Source organism: Aythya fuligula, chromosome 20, assembly GCF_009819795.1.
Source record: "Aythya fuligula isolate bAytFul2 chromosome 20, bAytFul2.pri, whole genome shotgun sequence".
In the NCBI taxonomy this organism is placed as follows: Eukaryota; Metazoa; Chordata; class Aves; order Anseriformes; family Anatidae; genus Aythya; species Aythya fuligula.
Window position 1 is genome coordinate 4,975,425 of NC_045578.1, and position 15,113 is coordinate 4,990,537.

At 65.3% G+C, this 15,113-nt stretch overlaps 3 protein-coding genes across 3 annotated transcripts; all 3 read right to left on the reverse strand.

Moving 5' to 3' along the window:
* Positions 1-247: 247 nt before the first annotated feature.
* Positions 248-9,223, reverse strand: LOC116497262 (ras GTPase-activating protein 4-like). The gene is made up of 20 exons (XM_032200932.1): positions 9,134-9,223; positions 5,182-5,238; positions 4,872-4,985; positions 4,481-4,542; positions 4,258-4,387; positions 3,971-4,052; positions 3,708-3,839; positions 3,532-3,623; positions 3,329-3,452; positions 3,101-3,254; positions 2,705-2,769; positions 2,409-2,521; positions 2,142-2,328; positions 1,759-1,896; positions 1,365-1,679; positions 1,151-1,288; positions 938-1,073; positions 729-849; positions 569-633; positions 248-431 (listed from the first exon to the last, which is right to left on the reverse strand). Exons 1-20 carry the CDS (start codon positions 9,196-9,198, stop codon positions 310-312), a joined length of 2,412 nt encoding a protein of 803 aa, XP_032056823.1. The 5' UTR covers positions 9,199-9,223; the 3' UTR covers positions 248-309.
* Positions 9,224-10,651: 1,428 nt separating this feature from the next.
* LOC116497114 (uroplakin-3b-like protein 1) lies at positions 10,652-12,201 on the reverse strand. The gene is given in 6 exon segments (XM_032200644.1): positions 10,652-10,754; positions 10,835-10,964; positions 11,050-11,126; positions 11,205-11,445; positions 11,523-11,678; positions 12,153-12,201. Coding segments are annotated over 6 exon segments (756 nt in total).
* An 801-nt stretch (positions 12,202-13,002) lies between these two features.
* On the reverse strand, positions 13,003-14,197 carry LOC116497404 (uroplakin-3b-like). Its single transcript, XM_032201140.1, has 5 exons — positions 14,140-14,197; positions 13,805-13,954; positions 13,514-13,730; positions 13,320-13,396; positions 13,003-13,136 (listed from the first exon to the last, which is right to left on the reverse strand). The coding sequence occupies exons 1-5, from the start codon at positions 14,195-14,197 to the stop codon at positions 13,003-13,005; spliced, it is 636 nt and encodes a 211-aa protein (XP_032057031.1).
* Between the last annotated feature and the right edge of the window lie 916 nt (positions 14,198-15,113).

Consider the following 15,113-nt stretch of genomic DNA (forward strand, 5'->3'; position numbering starts at 1 on the left):
CAAACCCCAGTTCCCTCAGCCACGCCTCATAGGACTTGTGTCCCAGGCCCTTCACCAACTTTGTGGCCCTTCTCTGGACATGCTCCAGGCCCTCAATGTCCCTCTTATCCTTGATGTCCCCATGGCCTCCCTTGTGGCTACTGCCCCAAGCCCCTTGGTACTGAAATGACACATTCCTGGAAGGATGCTCTTTCTTCATCTGGGAGAAGTGGCCTGCTGCCAGCAGAAATTTTCAAGAGGACAGGGGTGCAGGGAACAAAGTGCCTTTATTGCCACCACCCACGACAGAGATCTCCCTGCCCACACCCCTCACGTCTGCAGCTCCAGCAGGGCAGGGGATGCGGGGGGACTGGGGGACAGCAGGCGATGGCAGCCCTCCAGGTCTTGCAGCACCTCAAAGAGCTGGCTCAGCCCCGGGGGCACTGGGGCACCTGCGGGGGGGACCAAAGGGCAGTGATACCAGACCTCCCCAAAAACACGCAGGATGCCCCAAACAGAGCATCCCTGATGGGGATGGGGTGCTGAGGGTTCCTCCCTCTGTTAACCCAAGTGTCCCCCTCATCACTACCTTCACCGCAGACCTGGGGGCCGTTCTGGGGGTCCTCCATCTTCACCAACTCCCAGTACTTCTCCCTGGGGAGAAGGGAATGGGGGAGACAGAGCCTTTGTGGGGCAGGGGACACACAGGGGGTTGTCCTCCCTGTTGTCCCACCCCATGAGGGGCTCACCTGAGGGGCTGCTGGAGGCCGTGGAGGTGCTGGAAGAGGCGCTGTGCCTCTGCGTCGGGATCCAGGGGGTCACTCCAGTCCTGCAGGGTGACACCGTGCCGGGTCCGGTCGCACCCCAGCCCTGTGGGACAGAGTGCTGGCCATGGGTTTTGGGGGGAGGCAGGCACCCCACTAACACCCCCGCGCCGCATCCTGGCCACCCCCCATACCCGTCCTGTCCTTCTGGTGGCAGCAGGTCCACTTGTCCCCCCTGAAGACGCCGGGGTGGTAGGCGCAGAGCAGCTGGGGGTTGTTGCCGCACACCTTGCGCAGGGCGGACAGCCACTGGTTCAGCTCGTTGACGCACTGCCGCAGGGGACGGGGTGGAGATGGGGTGTCCCGGCTGGCTGACACCCCCCATCCCCACCCCAGTCCCATCCCACCTTGCACTGCAGGTAGGCCGTCTCCTGCTGCCCGTTCTCATCCACGTAGACAACCTGCATGACGTGGCAGCTCCCGAAGCTCTTCTCCTCCACCTTCTCGGCCGCACGGATGTTGGCCAGGGCGATGGAGCCGATCCTCTGCCAGATGGGGGACATGGAGCTCAGTGCCACCCCAGTCACGGCGGGCTTCCACCTCCTCCTGTGCCCCCCTTACCTCTGCCCCAGGGCTCTTGGCAAAGCTCAGGGCCTCCCCGGTGAGGCAGAAGTGGAGCTTCTTGGCAGCACAGGACAGCAGCGGCCCCTTGCCCCGCGTCTTGTGGACGAAGAGCAGCCCCTCCTTCACCACAGCAGCGGGGGGGCTCCGCAGCCTCCCCTCGCCACCGTCCTCCTCCTCCTCCGTCCCCACCAGCCGGGTGATGAAGGCCTTCATCTGGCTGGCACCCTGCTGCAGGGCGGGCTGCAGTGGGGCCAGCCAGGCCTCCTTGGCCCTTCCCGCTGCCGGCTCCATGTTGCCCACCATCTGGATGGCCTGCAGACCACGGGACGGTGGCATCACCACCGTGACATCTCCCCCGCTGCCGTCCATCCCCTGCCGTCCCCTGTCCCACCTTGGCCAGGAGCAGCAGCGTGCGGCTGGTGCGCGCGTCGGCGTGCGCGTCCCGCAGGTGGAAGAGCTTGGGGGTCATGATGGCCGGCGAGAAGAAGCGGAGGCAGAGGAAGCTGGTGACGGCCACGAACTTGGCATGCTGCGGCCACCGAGATGTGTGAGGGCCCATCCCCGTGGGGGACATCCCCACGGGCCCTGCTCCATACGCAGGAGCAGAGCCCACCAAGCAGACTGGGATGGCCCCAGCGCACCCTGCCTTTTGGCAATGTCCCTTCTCGACCCTCCCAAAGAGACTTCCACCTTCATGGCGTGGTGTGACACCAGCCTCCACGGCCCTCCAGCCCCACCGCAGGCTTTGACCAGGGTCCCCGCGCCCAGCCTGACCTGGTGCTCTGGGAAGCGCTCCCCGACGCGCTGGAAGAGCTGCCGGAAAGCGGCGCGGATGACGGGGGGGCAGGTGGGGGCCGACTTGCTGATGGTGTCCAGCAGCTCCCCGAGGTAGGACTGGAGATGCTGGCGGCCCTGCTCCATCACCTCGCTCTCCGTCTGCACCCGGTGCAGCCCCGAGCACCTGCGGGCACCATCGGAGCCCATCAGCCCCACGCCGGGGGCAGCCCCAGCCCGCCGCCATCCCCCCCCCATGCCCCTTACCCAACGTCTTTGATCTCCACCTTGCTGGGGTCCAGCTCCACGTACTTCTTCTCCTCGAACACACGGGTGATGATGGGCCCCAGAACGGCGTGTAGGTACTGCATCCCTGTCACCTGCCGGGGGACCACAGCCGTGTATTTGGCACCCGACACCCCCGTCCCCAGGGCCACCCAGGGGATTTTCTTCAACTCCTGGCCCCAGGGGGAGAAACAGCCCCAGCAGGGCTCCCCCTTGGGGACCTGGCACGAGCAGAGCTTGGGCTGAAGCTCCCCATGGGTCTGGGGACAGTGTGGCACCTTGAGGAAGGACTCCATCGATTTTGAGGCCAAGGAGTTGCTCCGAAACAAAGTGTTGGGCTCGCCTGTGGAAGGGGAGAGGGGCTGTGGGGACGGCCCTGGGTCACCCCCAGGAAGCTGCAGCCGTGGGGGTGTTCCCAGGGGCTCTGCCCTCCACCCCCTGCCCGTTCTTGCTGCAGTCAGATTTCCCAACCTCAAACCATTGCTCCTCCACCAACTACAGCCAACACTGCCAGCAAGTTCCCCGGGATGAACCCAGCAGGTTCCCACCCACAGCACAGCACGATGGCTGAACCTCAGCTGTGTCCCCAGGAATCACCACGCGAGGTTGCAGAGACTTTGCAGCCCCAAGAGAAGGCTGGCAGCCCCCGGCACCGCTCCCCAGCCCAGCCTTACAGGGCTTGGCCAGCTCCAGCTCAAAGAGCAGGTCCAGGAACTCCTTCACCAGCCCTTGGCCCAGGAAGAGCTTCACCAAGTTGACGGCGACCTCCTGCCGGCACTCGGCCGTGGTGGTTTCATCGAGGAGGGTGACCAGGTGTACCTGGCCGTCCTGGAGGGGAGAAACACGAGGATGTGGTGGCCCGAGGGAGACGCACACCCACATCCCCATCCCGGACCCCTCACCTGGCGCCCCGACTTCACCTCCTGGCAGAGGAGCTGGACCAGGGGCTGGTAGCAGTGCGAGGGCAGCACCGTCTCGTCCCGCAGCCTCAGCTGCAGCTGCAGCGAGCCCAGGCTGCCTCGGCGCCTGCAGGAACACGGCGTGCACGTCCCCACCACGTCCCACCTTGCTCATCCCTGCGGTGCGCCCCGGTGCCCAGACTCACCCGTCCTCCCTCGGCTTGGACCTGTGGGGCTGCAGCCTGAACCAGCCCTCCTGCCGCCCGGCCGCCCGCAGCCCCTGCACGCCGAACACCACCTGGGTGGGAAGGGGAGGTTCAGAAATGTCCCCTGCCTTCCCCACAACCTGCAGGGGCGGGCGGCGGTGCTTTTTGGGGCTCACTTTGCCCAAGAAGTCGTTCTTGCTGACGAGGTCCCAGTCCCACACCTCCACACACAGCTTCTCCCCGGCGGGCTCGGGCAGCTCGAACTCGAAGGATTCGTTCCAGCGCGGGTAGCAGGACTTCTTCACCACCTGCAAAGGCAACGGCTTCGCCCCTTTGCCGTGGGGATTTGATCCCTCTGGGGACACTGAGGGCTCCCGGAGGAGGGTCTTCCCTGCACTGCTACAGGCTGCGGGATGGGATAAGCTGGAGCAGGACTCACGGCGCTCTCCTGTGTCTTGCCGTTGTAGCGCACACGGACGAAGGGGTCAGAGGCTCCGTTCCGGTCCTTCTTGGCCAAATCCCTGCGGAGAAGAGAGGGGACGTTCCAGTTAATCCCCAAAACACCGAGGTGCACTCCTGCCCCCCTGCTTGGTTCCCCTGCCTCAGGCACAATGGGGAAACCGAGTCATGGAGCAGCCAGGACTCACCAGAGAGCAGCAGGCAAGGAGCTGCCCACACCACCCCGGGAGCGGGACATCCCCGTCCCCATCCCTGTCTCCTCCTCACCTGGCCTCCAGCACGGTGCAGCGCAGCCGCCGGCCACCCTCGCCCTCCAGGAGCTCCACGCAGAGGTGGATTTCCCCCTGCACCTCCTCGTCGGGATCCACCTCGCTGAGGCTCACCCAGCCGCTGTACCCTGCGGGGACGGCGGGCACCGTCACGGGGGGACCCGAGCACGCCTCCGGCACCTGCTGGCTGCAGGGCTGGGGACAGCCCCCCCGTCCCCTACCCTTGGGGTGCTCTGCCAGCATGGCGCGGGTGATGCAGACCTTCCCGATCACGTCGTCACGGCTGCAAAACACAAGCAGGGAGGTGTTGGGGGGGGTGGCACAAAGGGACAGGGGATGAGGCGCCCGGGGGTCCCGGGCTGGGGTCCCCATGGTGCCACTGTCCCCACCTCAGCCACTGCTCGCTGCCACCTCGGGCTCAGGACACCACATCCAGCACCATCCCCTCCCAGCCTGGATGCTTTCGTGTCCTAAAACCCACACCTGCGTGGCCAGCTGTGGGTTCTCTGGTGTCTGCTATGGGGCTGAGCAGACTGCCCGTCCCCTATAAGCGCTGAGCTCCAGCTCCCCAGCCCTAAACCCTGCGGTGTCCCAGCAGCGACCTGCCCGTACCTGAGCGCGTCCTCATCCATGACATAGATGGAGACGCTGTGAAAGGTGGGCTGCAGGTGCACCTCGTACTCCTCCCCCCAGAACGGGGACAGCGTCTTCCACACCGTGGCAGTCCTGCGGGGCAGACGGCACCGCTGATGGCGGGGACAGAGCCCCACGAGCGTTTGGTGACACCTGGCTGGGGTGCAGCACCCACAGCGGGGTGGCTTACGGGGCAGGGCTTGGCCGTGGGCTACCGGGCACCGTGGCCCATGCCTTGAGGAGGGGCTCAGCCCAAAGCAGAGAGGGCAGAGGGCCCGGATCCGCTCACCTGATGATGGGCTCGTTGTCGATCTTCACGATGCAGTACGGGTCGCTGCTCCCCGTGCTGGAAGGCAACGGCACGGCCCTGTCAGCGCCGCCGGTCCCGCGGCTGCAGGCACGCGGCGAGCCCGGCTTCGTAGCCCTGACCCCGGCATCCTGCTGGCAGCCGAAGGCGGCTTCTCTTCCAGATAGGAAGGCGAATAACAAACAAATCCCACCCTTTCCCCAAAGTGAGTGTTTACAGCCCTTTTTGGCACACACCGGGAGCCACAACAGCCTCCTCCAGCCCCGAGACGGACCCAGAGCCCAGACATCCCCAGGGACACCCTGCGGTGACGCAGGGCGAGGGCAGCGCGTGCCATGGCCACCGCAGGGTGTTTGTGGCCACCACGATGCTCTGAGCCCGCATCCACCCCGAGGACGGCCCCAGTCACCGTTCCCGTGTCCTGCTGCCAAAAAATCACCACTTGACAGCCGGGCCGAGTTCCTCAGAAAGGGGGTGACTCAGCTGCAGGCACGGATGGGGCCGGAGGTGGAGGAGCCATCGGGACCTGTGTGCTGGCCAAGGAGGTGGAAAGGGATCTGCTCAGCGTGCGTCTGGGGGCACCCATGGGTCCTGGCTGCCCCGAGCGCTTCAGAACGACCCCACATCACCACACACGGCTGCCAGGGGATGAAAAGGGTTTGGGATGCTCCCTGCCCTGCACAGCGCAGCTGCTGGGGGACCAAAGGGGTCCAGGAGGGGACCCACACGGCCACGTGGGGCTGCCACCAGCATCGGGGGCCTCACAGCTCGGCCACTTGGCCATCCCTACGGAACATGGGTTTGCTCCAGAGAGCGACAGGCGGCCAGAAGACAAAATAAACAAGCGAGGGCAAACAGCCCCAATCTGCCTTCGCCGTCTCCCTTTCAACTCGCAGGGGACCTTGCCCCCATGCTCCGTTTCTGTGTGCTGCACGCCCTGGGCACGGTGCCGGTGTCCCCGTCCCTTGGTGTCCCCTCCCGGGGCACCCCCAGTGTCAGGCAGGTTGCTAAGAGCCGCGCTCTGCCCGCTCCCAGCCACGGCCAGGCAGGTTTTAAATGAAACCAGGGGATTAAGCACCATTAACCCGAAACTACCGCCGTTCCCTGCCTTATGCAAACCATTAAGCAGGCAGCGAGTACACAGACCGAGAGCCACCATCTGCCCAGCTGAGCCCTGCCGAACAACACGGAGTGGGTTTTTGGCTCCGGTGGCTGTAGGGGCACTGTGCAGAGCTTTCCTGCTAGCCCTGAATTTTGGGGAGCTCCCAGCACGGTCAGCATCAGCGCTGCAGCGCCCAACCACAGCCCCAGAGCAGCGCTGGGGGATTTGCATGTGAGCAAAGCACCAGCACGGGGATGCGCCGAGCACCTGGGCTTGCACATCGCTTGCTCCTGGCTGATCCCAGCCACCAGCACAGGGGATTAAAACCCAGGTCTGCCAAAATCTGCTGCTTCAGAGCCCGCGCTTTGCAGGGGCTGGGGATAAATCCCCTGGGGGCCCCGCAGCCCGGGCAGGGTCACGCAGCCGAACACCCCGGCCAGCCCCGGATTATGTCGTCTTTGCAGCATCGCCACCAGCACGCGTCGAATGGCAGGGAAGGCGATTTTGCAGGCTCTCCGCGGGTGCTGGGCATCCTGCTGCCGCCCACGCAGCTGGCTCTGTCCACCCAGCCCTGGAGCACAGAGCCCGAGCGTTGTGATGGACGGGAAGGAGATGGGAAGGGGAAAGGTCGGGCTTTAGAAGGAGAAAACATAAAAAACAACGAGGGGTAGGGGTTGATAGCATCACACAGCGCTGCCTCGTGGGGCTGGGGAGGGGGCTGAGGCAGCGAGCTCTGCCATTAAAAAAACACCGCTTTTACCCAGCCCTTGGGGAGGCAGGGGGGAAAATCCCAGAAAGCAGGCAATTTTCCTTGCTTTCCCGCACTGAAGATGCAGGGGGGGGATTCTGCAGGGCTCAGCTGGGGGGGCTCGGGAGCCCAGCGGGGCTGGAGGTGCTTTCCCGGGCTGGGTCCCACGCGGTGCAGCCGGCGACGTGCCGGAGGGCAGGAGCTGCAGCAGGTTTCCTGCCTCTTTATGGGCAGCTCCACGGTTTTGTGGCTGCCCGGCGGCCCCGCTGCCAAACCACGCTCGGGGCGGGCGCCTGCAGGAGGAACAGAAACAAGGGGCGCTGCTTCTGCTCTGGGAAGAGGGGGGAAACCCACGGGAACAGCGACGGGGAGAAACTTTGCATCGTAGCGGCACCAGGCTGGGGTAGAGCCCAGTGAAACCCCGCTGCTGCTGTGAGAACGGGGCTGTGGGGGCACCGGGGCACCGGGGGGGCACCAAGAGCAGCAGCATCAGCCAAATCCTGCTGCTGAGCACCGTGGCTGCAGTGAGGTCCTCCTCCGTCGGATTTAGACGGAGAACCCCGCCGGTGCAGACCTGCCCGCCCTGCCAGCAGCAGGTTTTCCCCCCCAGCCCGAGCTCAGAGGCCGTGAATTACGTTGTGCAGGGTTTATGGCTGCCGGCAGCACAGCACAGACCTCGAAGCTTTTGTTCTTGCAGCCTCCGGAGTGGTCACAGTTTTAAATGTCAGGGTGCCCGGGGACTCGTCGTGCTGCACCCACGGAGAGGGAAGCCCGGGGGGGGGTTGGTTTGTGAGCGGGCTCTGACCCACAAACACGCCCCGGGGCTGCCGGTGACATCCCGGATTTCCTTAGGGAAACCCCAAAGGCTGCCTGCAACAGGACAGGGCGGAGGACCAGGATGCCATAAATCAGCGGGATGCCATAAATCAGCGGCAGGAGCAGGGGAGGGGATGGCAGCGGTGAATGCATCAGGTCTGTGCTTGGGTTTCCCTCCCGGGGCAGCCGCTGCCCCTGCCCTGAGCCTCGTGCCCACGGGGCTGGAAAGCTCTGCTCCCACCTGGAAACCTCCGCTCACGGCGGCGTCATCCCTCCCGCAAAATGTTCCTCCTAAAAAGCAGAGCCTCCCCTCGCTGGTCCGAGCTCCCAGCGGGGATGGATGCCAAGGGATTTAAAAAAAAAAATAAAAGCCAGGCCTTGACACATGGGGTTTAGGAAAAAAAAGGCAAGAAGAAAAAAAAAAAAAAAAAAAGTCATGTTTCTTTCCTTGTTTATCCTCTTTTTCCATGACGGCTGTAGGGTTTTTTTGCTTTTTTTTTTCCAGCAGCCCCGACCCTGCCAGGCTGCAGCGTGCTCCTCGATGGCATCCCGGGGGCTCCACGCCTGGGTCCCCCCCGTGCTGCCCCCACGTCCTGCCCCGTGGCGATGCTGGGACGCGTGGACAGCCCTTGGGGGGCTGCCAAGGAGGGAAAACCCGACCCGATGGGGACACCGACGGAGCCCCCGGGCTGGGTGCTGGGAGATGAGTGGGGACAGAGGGATGGGGGCACCTCCTGGTGGGTGACAGCCCTACCGGGGTCCCTGCAAAGCTGTATGGCCGCCCCCACCCCCAAAATTATAGGGGCTGCTTTAAAGCACCGTGCTGGGACACCCCCAATGCTGAGTGCTCCGGGGAGGGAACCTCAAAGACATCCCAGGGGTGTCCCAAAAGCCAGGGGGGCACCAAAGCACTAGGAATGGCTGTGGGCACCCCAGAGCCCCCCCAGAGGGGGTCCCTAAAGCGCAGGCACTGCTGGGGGCGCCGCACCAAAGCCACCCTGGGGGAAACCCTAAAGGAAGGAGCACCCCAAAGCCATCCGGGGGGGGACCCCCAAAGCACAGGCACTGCCGGGGCGGTCCCAAACCCATTCCGGGCGATGCCCCAAACCACGGGGGGCTCCCCCAGGCTCCCGGGAGCGCTCCCCCAAATCACGGGGGCTGGCTGCGGGGCGCACCCCAAATCCACGGCGGGGGCGAAGCAGCACGGCAGCGGCCCGGGGGCATCCCAAACCCTTCCCGGAGCCCCCCCCCGGCCCGGGGGCACTCACATGTCCTTGGCGGGCAGGTCCCTGCCTTCCACGATGCGCACGGACAGGGCGCTGCGCAGCGCCATGGGGGCGGCGGCACCGCGCGGACACGGCGGGACTCGAACCCGCGGCCCCAGCGCCCCCAGCCCATGTGCCGGCCGGCGCCGCGGGCAGCCAATCAGAGCGCGGGGCGGGGACAGGGGGCGGGGCCTCTAAGGAGGTGGGCGGGGCCTGTATGAGGTGGGCGGGGCGAGGCGCGCAGGGGGGCGGGGCCCAAACCCCGGGTTTCGCCTGGGTTGGGGTTTTCCTTTTTTTTCCCTTTTTTTCTTTCTTTCCTGTTTTTGTTCTTTCCCTTACTTTCCTTTTTTCCCTTCCCCCCTCTTTTCCCCCGTTTTTTCCCCTTTTTTCCTCTTTTCCCTCTTTTTTCCCCTTTTTTCCTCTTTCCCCCCCTTTTTCCCCCTTTTCTTTTTCCCATTTTTCCCCTTTTATTTTTCTTTTTTTTCCCCTCTTTTCTTTCCCCCCTTCCCTTCTTTCATTTTTTCCTTTTTTCCTTTTCTTTATTTTTTATTTTCTTTCCCTCTTTTCCCCCCTTTCTGTTTTCCTTTTTTTCCCCTCTTTTATTTTTCCTTTTTTTCCCCATCTTTTCTTTTCCCCCTTCCTTTCTTTCATTTTTTTCCTTTTTTTTCCTCTCCTTTTCTTTCTTTTTATTTTCTTTCCCTTTTTTCCCCCTTTTCTTTTTCCCTTTTTTGCCCTCTTTAATTTTTCCTTTTTTCCCCTCTTTTCCCCCTTCCCTTCTTTCATTTCCCCCCCCTTTTTTTTTTTTTTTTTAATTTTCTTTCCCTTTTCCCTTTTGTTCTTCCTTTTTTTTTTTTTCCTTTTTTTTTTTTGGCAGGGTTGGGGCTGTGCCCGTGGTGTCGCAAGGGGGTGGGCTCGGTGCACTGAACACACCTTCAGCAATGTGCAGGGAGCAGGGAGAACCCTCCCGGGGGACCTCTCCGCTAAAGGACACCGAGGGGCCTTGGCATTTGTGCCCAGCTGCTGCGGGGACACCATGGGGACACTGCAGGGACATTTTAGGGACACTGTGGGGACATTGCAGGGACATGGTGGGGACACCATGGGATCACGCTGCCCTGTCCTGCAGCTCACGGGGGCGGTTTGCAGAGCGGGGGCAGGCACCTCCCGCAGCCCTTGCAGCAAGCACAGGCCCGGGGCTCTCCTGGCCCCACAGAAACCTGGGGGGCTGCCACCACCCTCGGGCTGTTCCCAGGCTCTGTGGGGTGAGCCCAGACCCTGCCTTACACCAGGGGGCTTCTCACCCATGGCCAAAGCAGACCAAGCACGGGAACACCGTCCCCCTCCCGAAACCCCAAACCCTGGCCACGTTACGGGGCCGGGACAGGCGGCGAGGTATCGCTGGAGGCCACAGAGGGAGGCAGATGCGGGCAGGAGGCAGGCAGAAATCCCATTTATCTCCGCTCCCACTCAGCCCCCGTTCACCCCGGGGTCCCCTGGGGGGGTCCCGGCTGGCGGCGGGGCTCAGAGGCGCGCGGCCGGCTGGTCGTAGACGTGGTGGGTGTTGTAGCGCCGCACCGACGCCGCCTCCGGCTTGAAGATGCCTCCACGGCCGCAGGGGTCGGAGCTGGGGGGACAGGGGCACGGGGTTAGGGACACGGGGTGCTGGCGTCACCCCCCCACTCCTCGCGTGCCCCCCGGACTCACCCGCTGAAGGCCAGCGTGGCCACCAGGCCGGCCAGCAGCACGGCGAGGAGGATGGAGAGGATGGAGGTGATGGCGATCATCTCGGCGCTGCGCTTGCCGCCCGCCCCGGGGCTGCTCGGGGGCTGCTGGGCTGGGGGAGAGAGTGGGGTGTGGGGGGCAGCACCTCGTGGGGTGCATGCCCACGGTGGTGCCCTGCCTCAGTTTCCCCCCGGTACCTGTCCTCAGCGTGATGGGCTTCGACCACTGGGTCTCGGCCACGGGCTCGGTGCCGTTCAGGGCGAGGAACTTCACCCTGGGGGAGGAGGGCAGGTTGTGGGATGGGGTCGGCACCCACCAGAGCTGCACCTCCCCCCCGTATCCTCCCCAGCACCAGGCTCACTTGTAGGGCCCGGGGCCGGGCAGGGGGCCGTTACAGGTGGGTACGGCGGTGTTTTTGGCACAGCTGGTCTCGCTGCCCACGCGCAGCACCGTGATGTCCGGGGTGTTTTTGGGGCAGGGGTAGTTGAGGGTGGTGGCGTTGAGCGTCAGGTAGGCCGAGGTGTTGGCGGGGAAGTTCTGGAAAGCCCACTGGGGCAGCCCCGGCTGCACGCTGTTGGTGAAGCTCACGGAGGCTGCGGGGACGAGGGAGGGCGGTGAGGGAGGGGACATGCTGGGACCCCCCTCCCCGTGTCCCCACCACCACACCTACCCGCGGCCTCGGCCACCACCAGCCAGATGCTGGTGGTTGTTCCTATCGCGGTGTCATTGTCAAAGACGCAGCGGGGCTGCTCCAGCACGAAGGTGCTGGCGGTGATCCGGCCGCTCATCTTGTGCTCGGTGAGGGTCGGCTCGTACGGGAGCTCCTCTGCGATGAAAACGCGATGAAAGCAGAGCCCCCGGCCCCGGCTGGAGCAGGGGCTGGTGGCTCGGGACAGCGCCGGGGGGGTTGGCACAGAGGGAGCTGCCCCGGGGGGATCCCGGCTGCATGGCCCCCTCGCCTCCCAGCTCCGCCCCACTGCTCGTTTTGGGTTCAAACGCAGCAAGTTGGATGAAAAGACGCAGCCAGGCCCCTCGGTGCCACCACCCATGGAGAGATACAGCCCGGGGAGAACCCGGAGGCTCCAGGGCCATGCTTCAGGACCCAGCTGGGTGCCACCCGCGAGGGTCCCAAAGCGGGGATGTCCCCAGAAGGGGGGTGCCCTGCACCTCCTGCAGCCCCCGTGCCCATGCCGAGGGGACACCCACGGGCAGGAACATCACCCTCCCCCACCCCTATCCCCCCTAGCCCATTTTGGGGAGGGGGTCACGCCGTGAAGCCCCCGTCAGAGCACAGACTCACGCAGGCCGTGGGCCGCCGCCAGCAGCAGCAGGAGGAGCAGCGGGAGCATGGTGCAGGGCCCGGGTGCCGAGCGCCGAGTGCGGGCGGCGGGCGGGGGACGCGCGGTTTGGCCCCAGGGGACCCGCCTGCGGCCTCCAACCACCCACATTCCTGCGCCGAGCCACGGCCCCGCAGCAAACAGGTCGGGCCGTTCCCCCGGGGAGCATTTACTACGCCTGGGTGCCCGCCGGGAGGCGCGCAGAGAACGGGCACGCTCGTGGCAGGGGTGTGCCACCGCCTGCACCCCACACTGGGACCCACTTTGACCCCCACCCAGCTGCAGCCTCCCCACCAGGGACCTCGATTTTGGGGTCCGGTGCCCCCGTTCTTGGTGTTGGGGCCAGCTGGGGAACAAAGCACCAAGGGGAAGGCCGTGCGGCGAGGCCGTACTACTAGGAGTTTACTCGGCAGCGCAGGGAGCGCGAGGGGCAGAGCAGCTCCTCGCCGCCCTGCAGCACCCGCAGCAGAGGGGCTGGGGCAGGGCGGGGGAGATGTGGTGGGTCCTGTAGGAGTGCTGGGAGAAGGCAGCCCCGAAATCCCGGCGGCACAGGAGTCTCCACGCCTCGGCGCTGCAAGGAGGCAAAAGGAGGCATGGAGCAGGGTCCCCGCAGCTCCGCTAGCCCCTAAGGGACCAAACCCCACAGAAACCACCCCCTTCTCCTACATCCCCTACATCTAAAACCCCAAATCAATTTTAAAAAAAGGTCTTTAACTCTTAAAATCCTCTCTGCTCCCTCTCTTTGTCCTTGGGATGAAGAAGGGGATGCTCTCCCAGGACCCCATGGACACATCCCCCCGAGCACGGCCCCGCTCAGCCCTCGTACCCCACGGCACCGAGCGCTGCCACGGCCAGCCCGGTGCCGAGGCTGGCCAGGATGGAGGCGATGACGACCACGTCGCTGCTGCGCTGCGTGGGCGCGGGGTCAACGGTGCTCGGGCTGCGGGCTGGAAGGGCACGGGGTGAGGGACACACGGGGAGGATGGGGGGCACCCAGGAATAGGGTGAGCAGGGGAGCCTGGGGAGCTCTCCTCCCCTCTGGGGTTTGGGGTGGCGGCACGGAGGCGATGTCGCAGCCCAGGGGATGTGGGGGGAAGGTGGTGCTGTGCCAGCCCCGCTGCCACCCGTACCTCTCCGCAGGAGGATGGGGTCGGACCACCTCGTCTCCGCTTTGGGGCCGTGGCAGCCCATCACCAGGAACTTCACCCTGTGGGACGGGCACCACCGGGACAACACAAACCCTGGGGGATACCCACCGGTCCCTGGGGATGGGGAATTCCCCCCGGGGGTCCCATCCCATCCCACCCCACCCAGCCCATCTCACCTGTAGGGCCCCGGGGAGGGCAGGGGCCCGTTGCAGGCTGTTTGGCCGTGCTGGCCCCCGCACACCGCGTCCCCCCCGACCCGCAGCACCGGGCCGGGCACCGAGCAGGCGTAGGCGGCCGCTGCTGTCTCCAGCGTCATGTAGGCGTGGGCGGTGGGCAGCCCCTCGTAGAGGGGCACGTCGGCACGGGACGGGGGGTTTCTGAAGGTGGCCGAGGCTGCGTGGCACAGGCAGAGGGGTGAGCAGCTAAAACAAGGGTCCCCGATGTCCCCCGCTGCACCGGGTGCTCACCGTTGGCGAAAGCCACCACCAGCCAGACGGCGTCGGAGGCGTTGGTGAGGTGGTGGAAGACGCAGCAGGGTCTCTCCAGCGCGAAGGTGGTGGCCGTCACCTTCCCCAGCAGGGCCCCGGGGGGCACGCGGGGCTCGTAGGGCAGCAGGGCTGGGGGCACGGCCGTGAGCCAGTGGCACGGGGACCCCAGCTCGTGGCTGCACCGGGGTCACCCCAGCGGGATGGCAGCCACCTAGAGCCCCCCCAAACCCACAAACAGCCCCATGAGCCCTCCCCAGCACTGAAACCCATGGGGAAACCACCCCACAGCCCCCGTGTCCCCCCCAAGGATTCACCCAGGCCGGTGGCTGTGCCCATCGCAGCCAGTGCCAGCAGCACCCGTGGCAGCTCCATGGCCGTGTCTGTGTCCCACTGCCGAGGGACCGAGCAGCCCCAGGTGCCCCCCCCGAGCTCGGCCCTCCCAGCCCCACATTCCTGCGATGGCTCCACCAGCACGGCCAGACCCCGGGGGCAGAGGTGGACAGGGCCCCTCCCGGGTCACCACGGGTCCAAAAAAACAGCCGGGAGCCATCAAACCCCAAACACGAGGCACCGAGGCTGCTGGGCTAGGAAAGGGGAAACTGAGGCACAGAGGTGGCACGGGAGGAGCGTGTGAAGGACAAGGCGATGGGACTGGGAGGCTTTGGTGGTCCTGCCACCCCCAAGCAGTGCCTGGGCCCCATGGGTGCCCCGTGCCCACCTCAGCACCCAGAGCCACGCGGGTTTGGCACGGGGCTGGCCTTGCCCTGTGGGTAGGGAAGCAGCTGGAGCCATCACACCCAAAACTTGCCCAAAACCCAAAGCATTCCGCTCCCACCCAGCGCAGAGGGCGGGGAGGCAGCCGAGCTGCCCCGTCCCCATCCTCACCCTTTGCTCGTGTCAGGGCTGGGCCATCACAGCCCCCTTCTCCCCCGGGAACTGGGCCCCCCCCAGCGCTTGGGATGGGGCCAGGGAGCTGTGCCAAGGCTTTGTGCCCCCCCCCGCTGCTCTCCATGCTGCGGGGCTGAGCGTGCCGTGTGTGTGCTGTTTGCCAAGGGCTGCGGCTGCCCTTCCTGCGTGGGAAAGGATTTCCCCCTCCCTCCCGAAGGGGCTGTGGCTTCTCCTTCAGATTAAGTGGAAATGGGGCATCCGGGGATTACACAGAGGGGTTAGGGAGGGGGGAACCCGGCACAGCTGCGGGCACCCTCCTGGCTGCACCCCAACACATTCCCCCTGCCAGAGGTGGGGAAACTGAGGCACAGCAAAGGCGAAAGCCCCCTCCCCAGGGCGA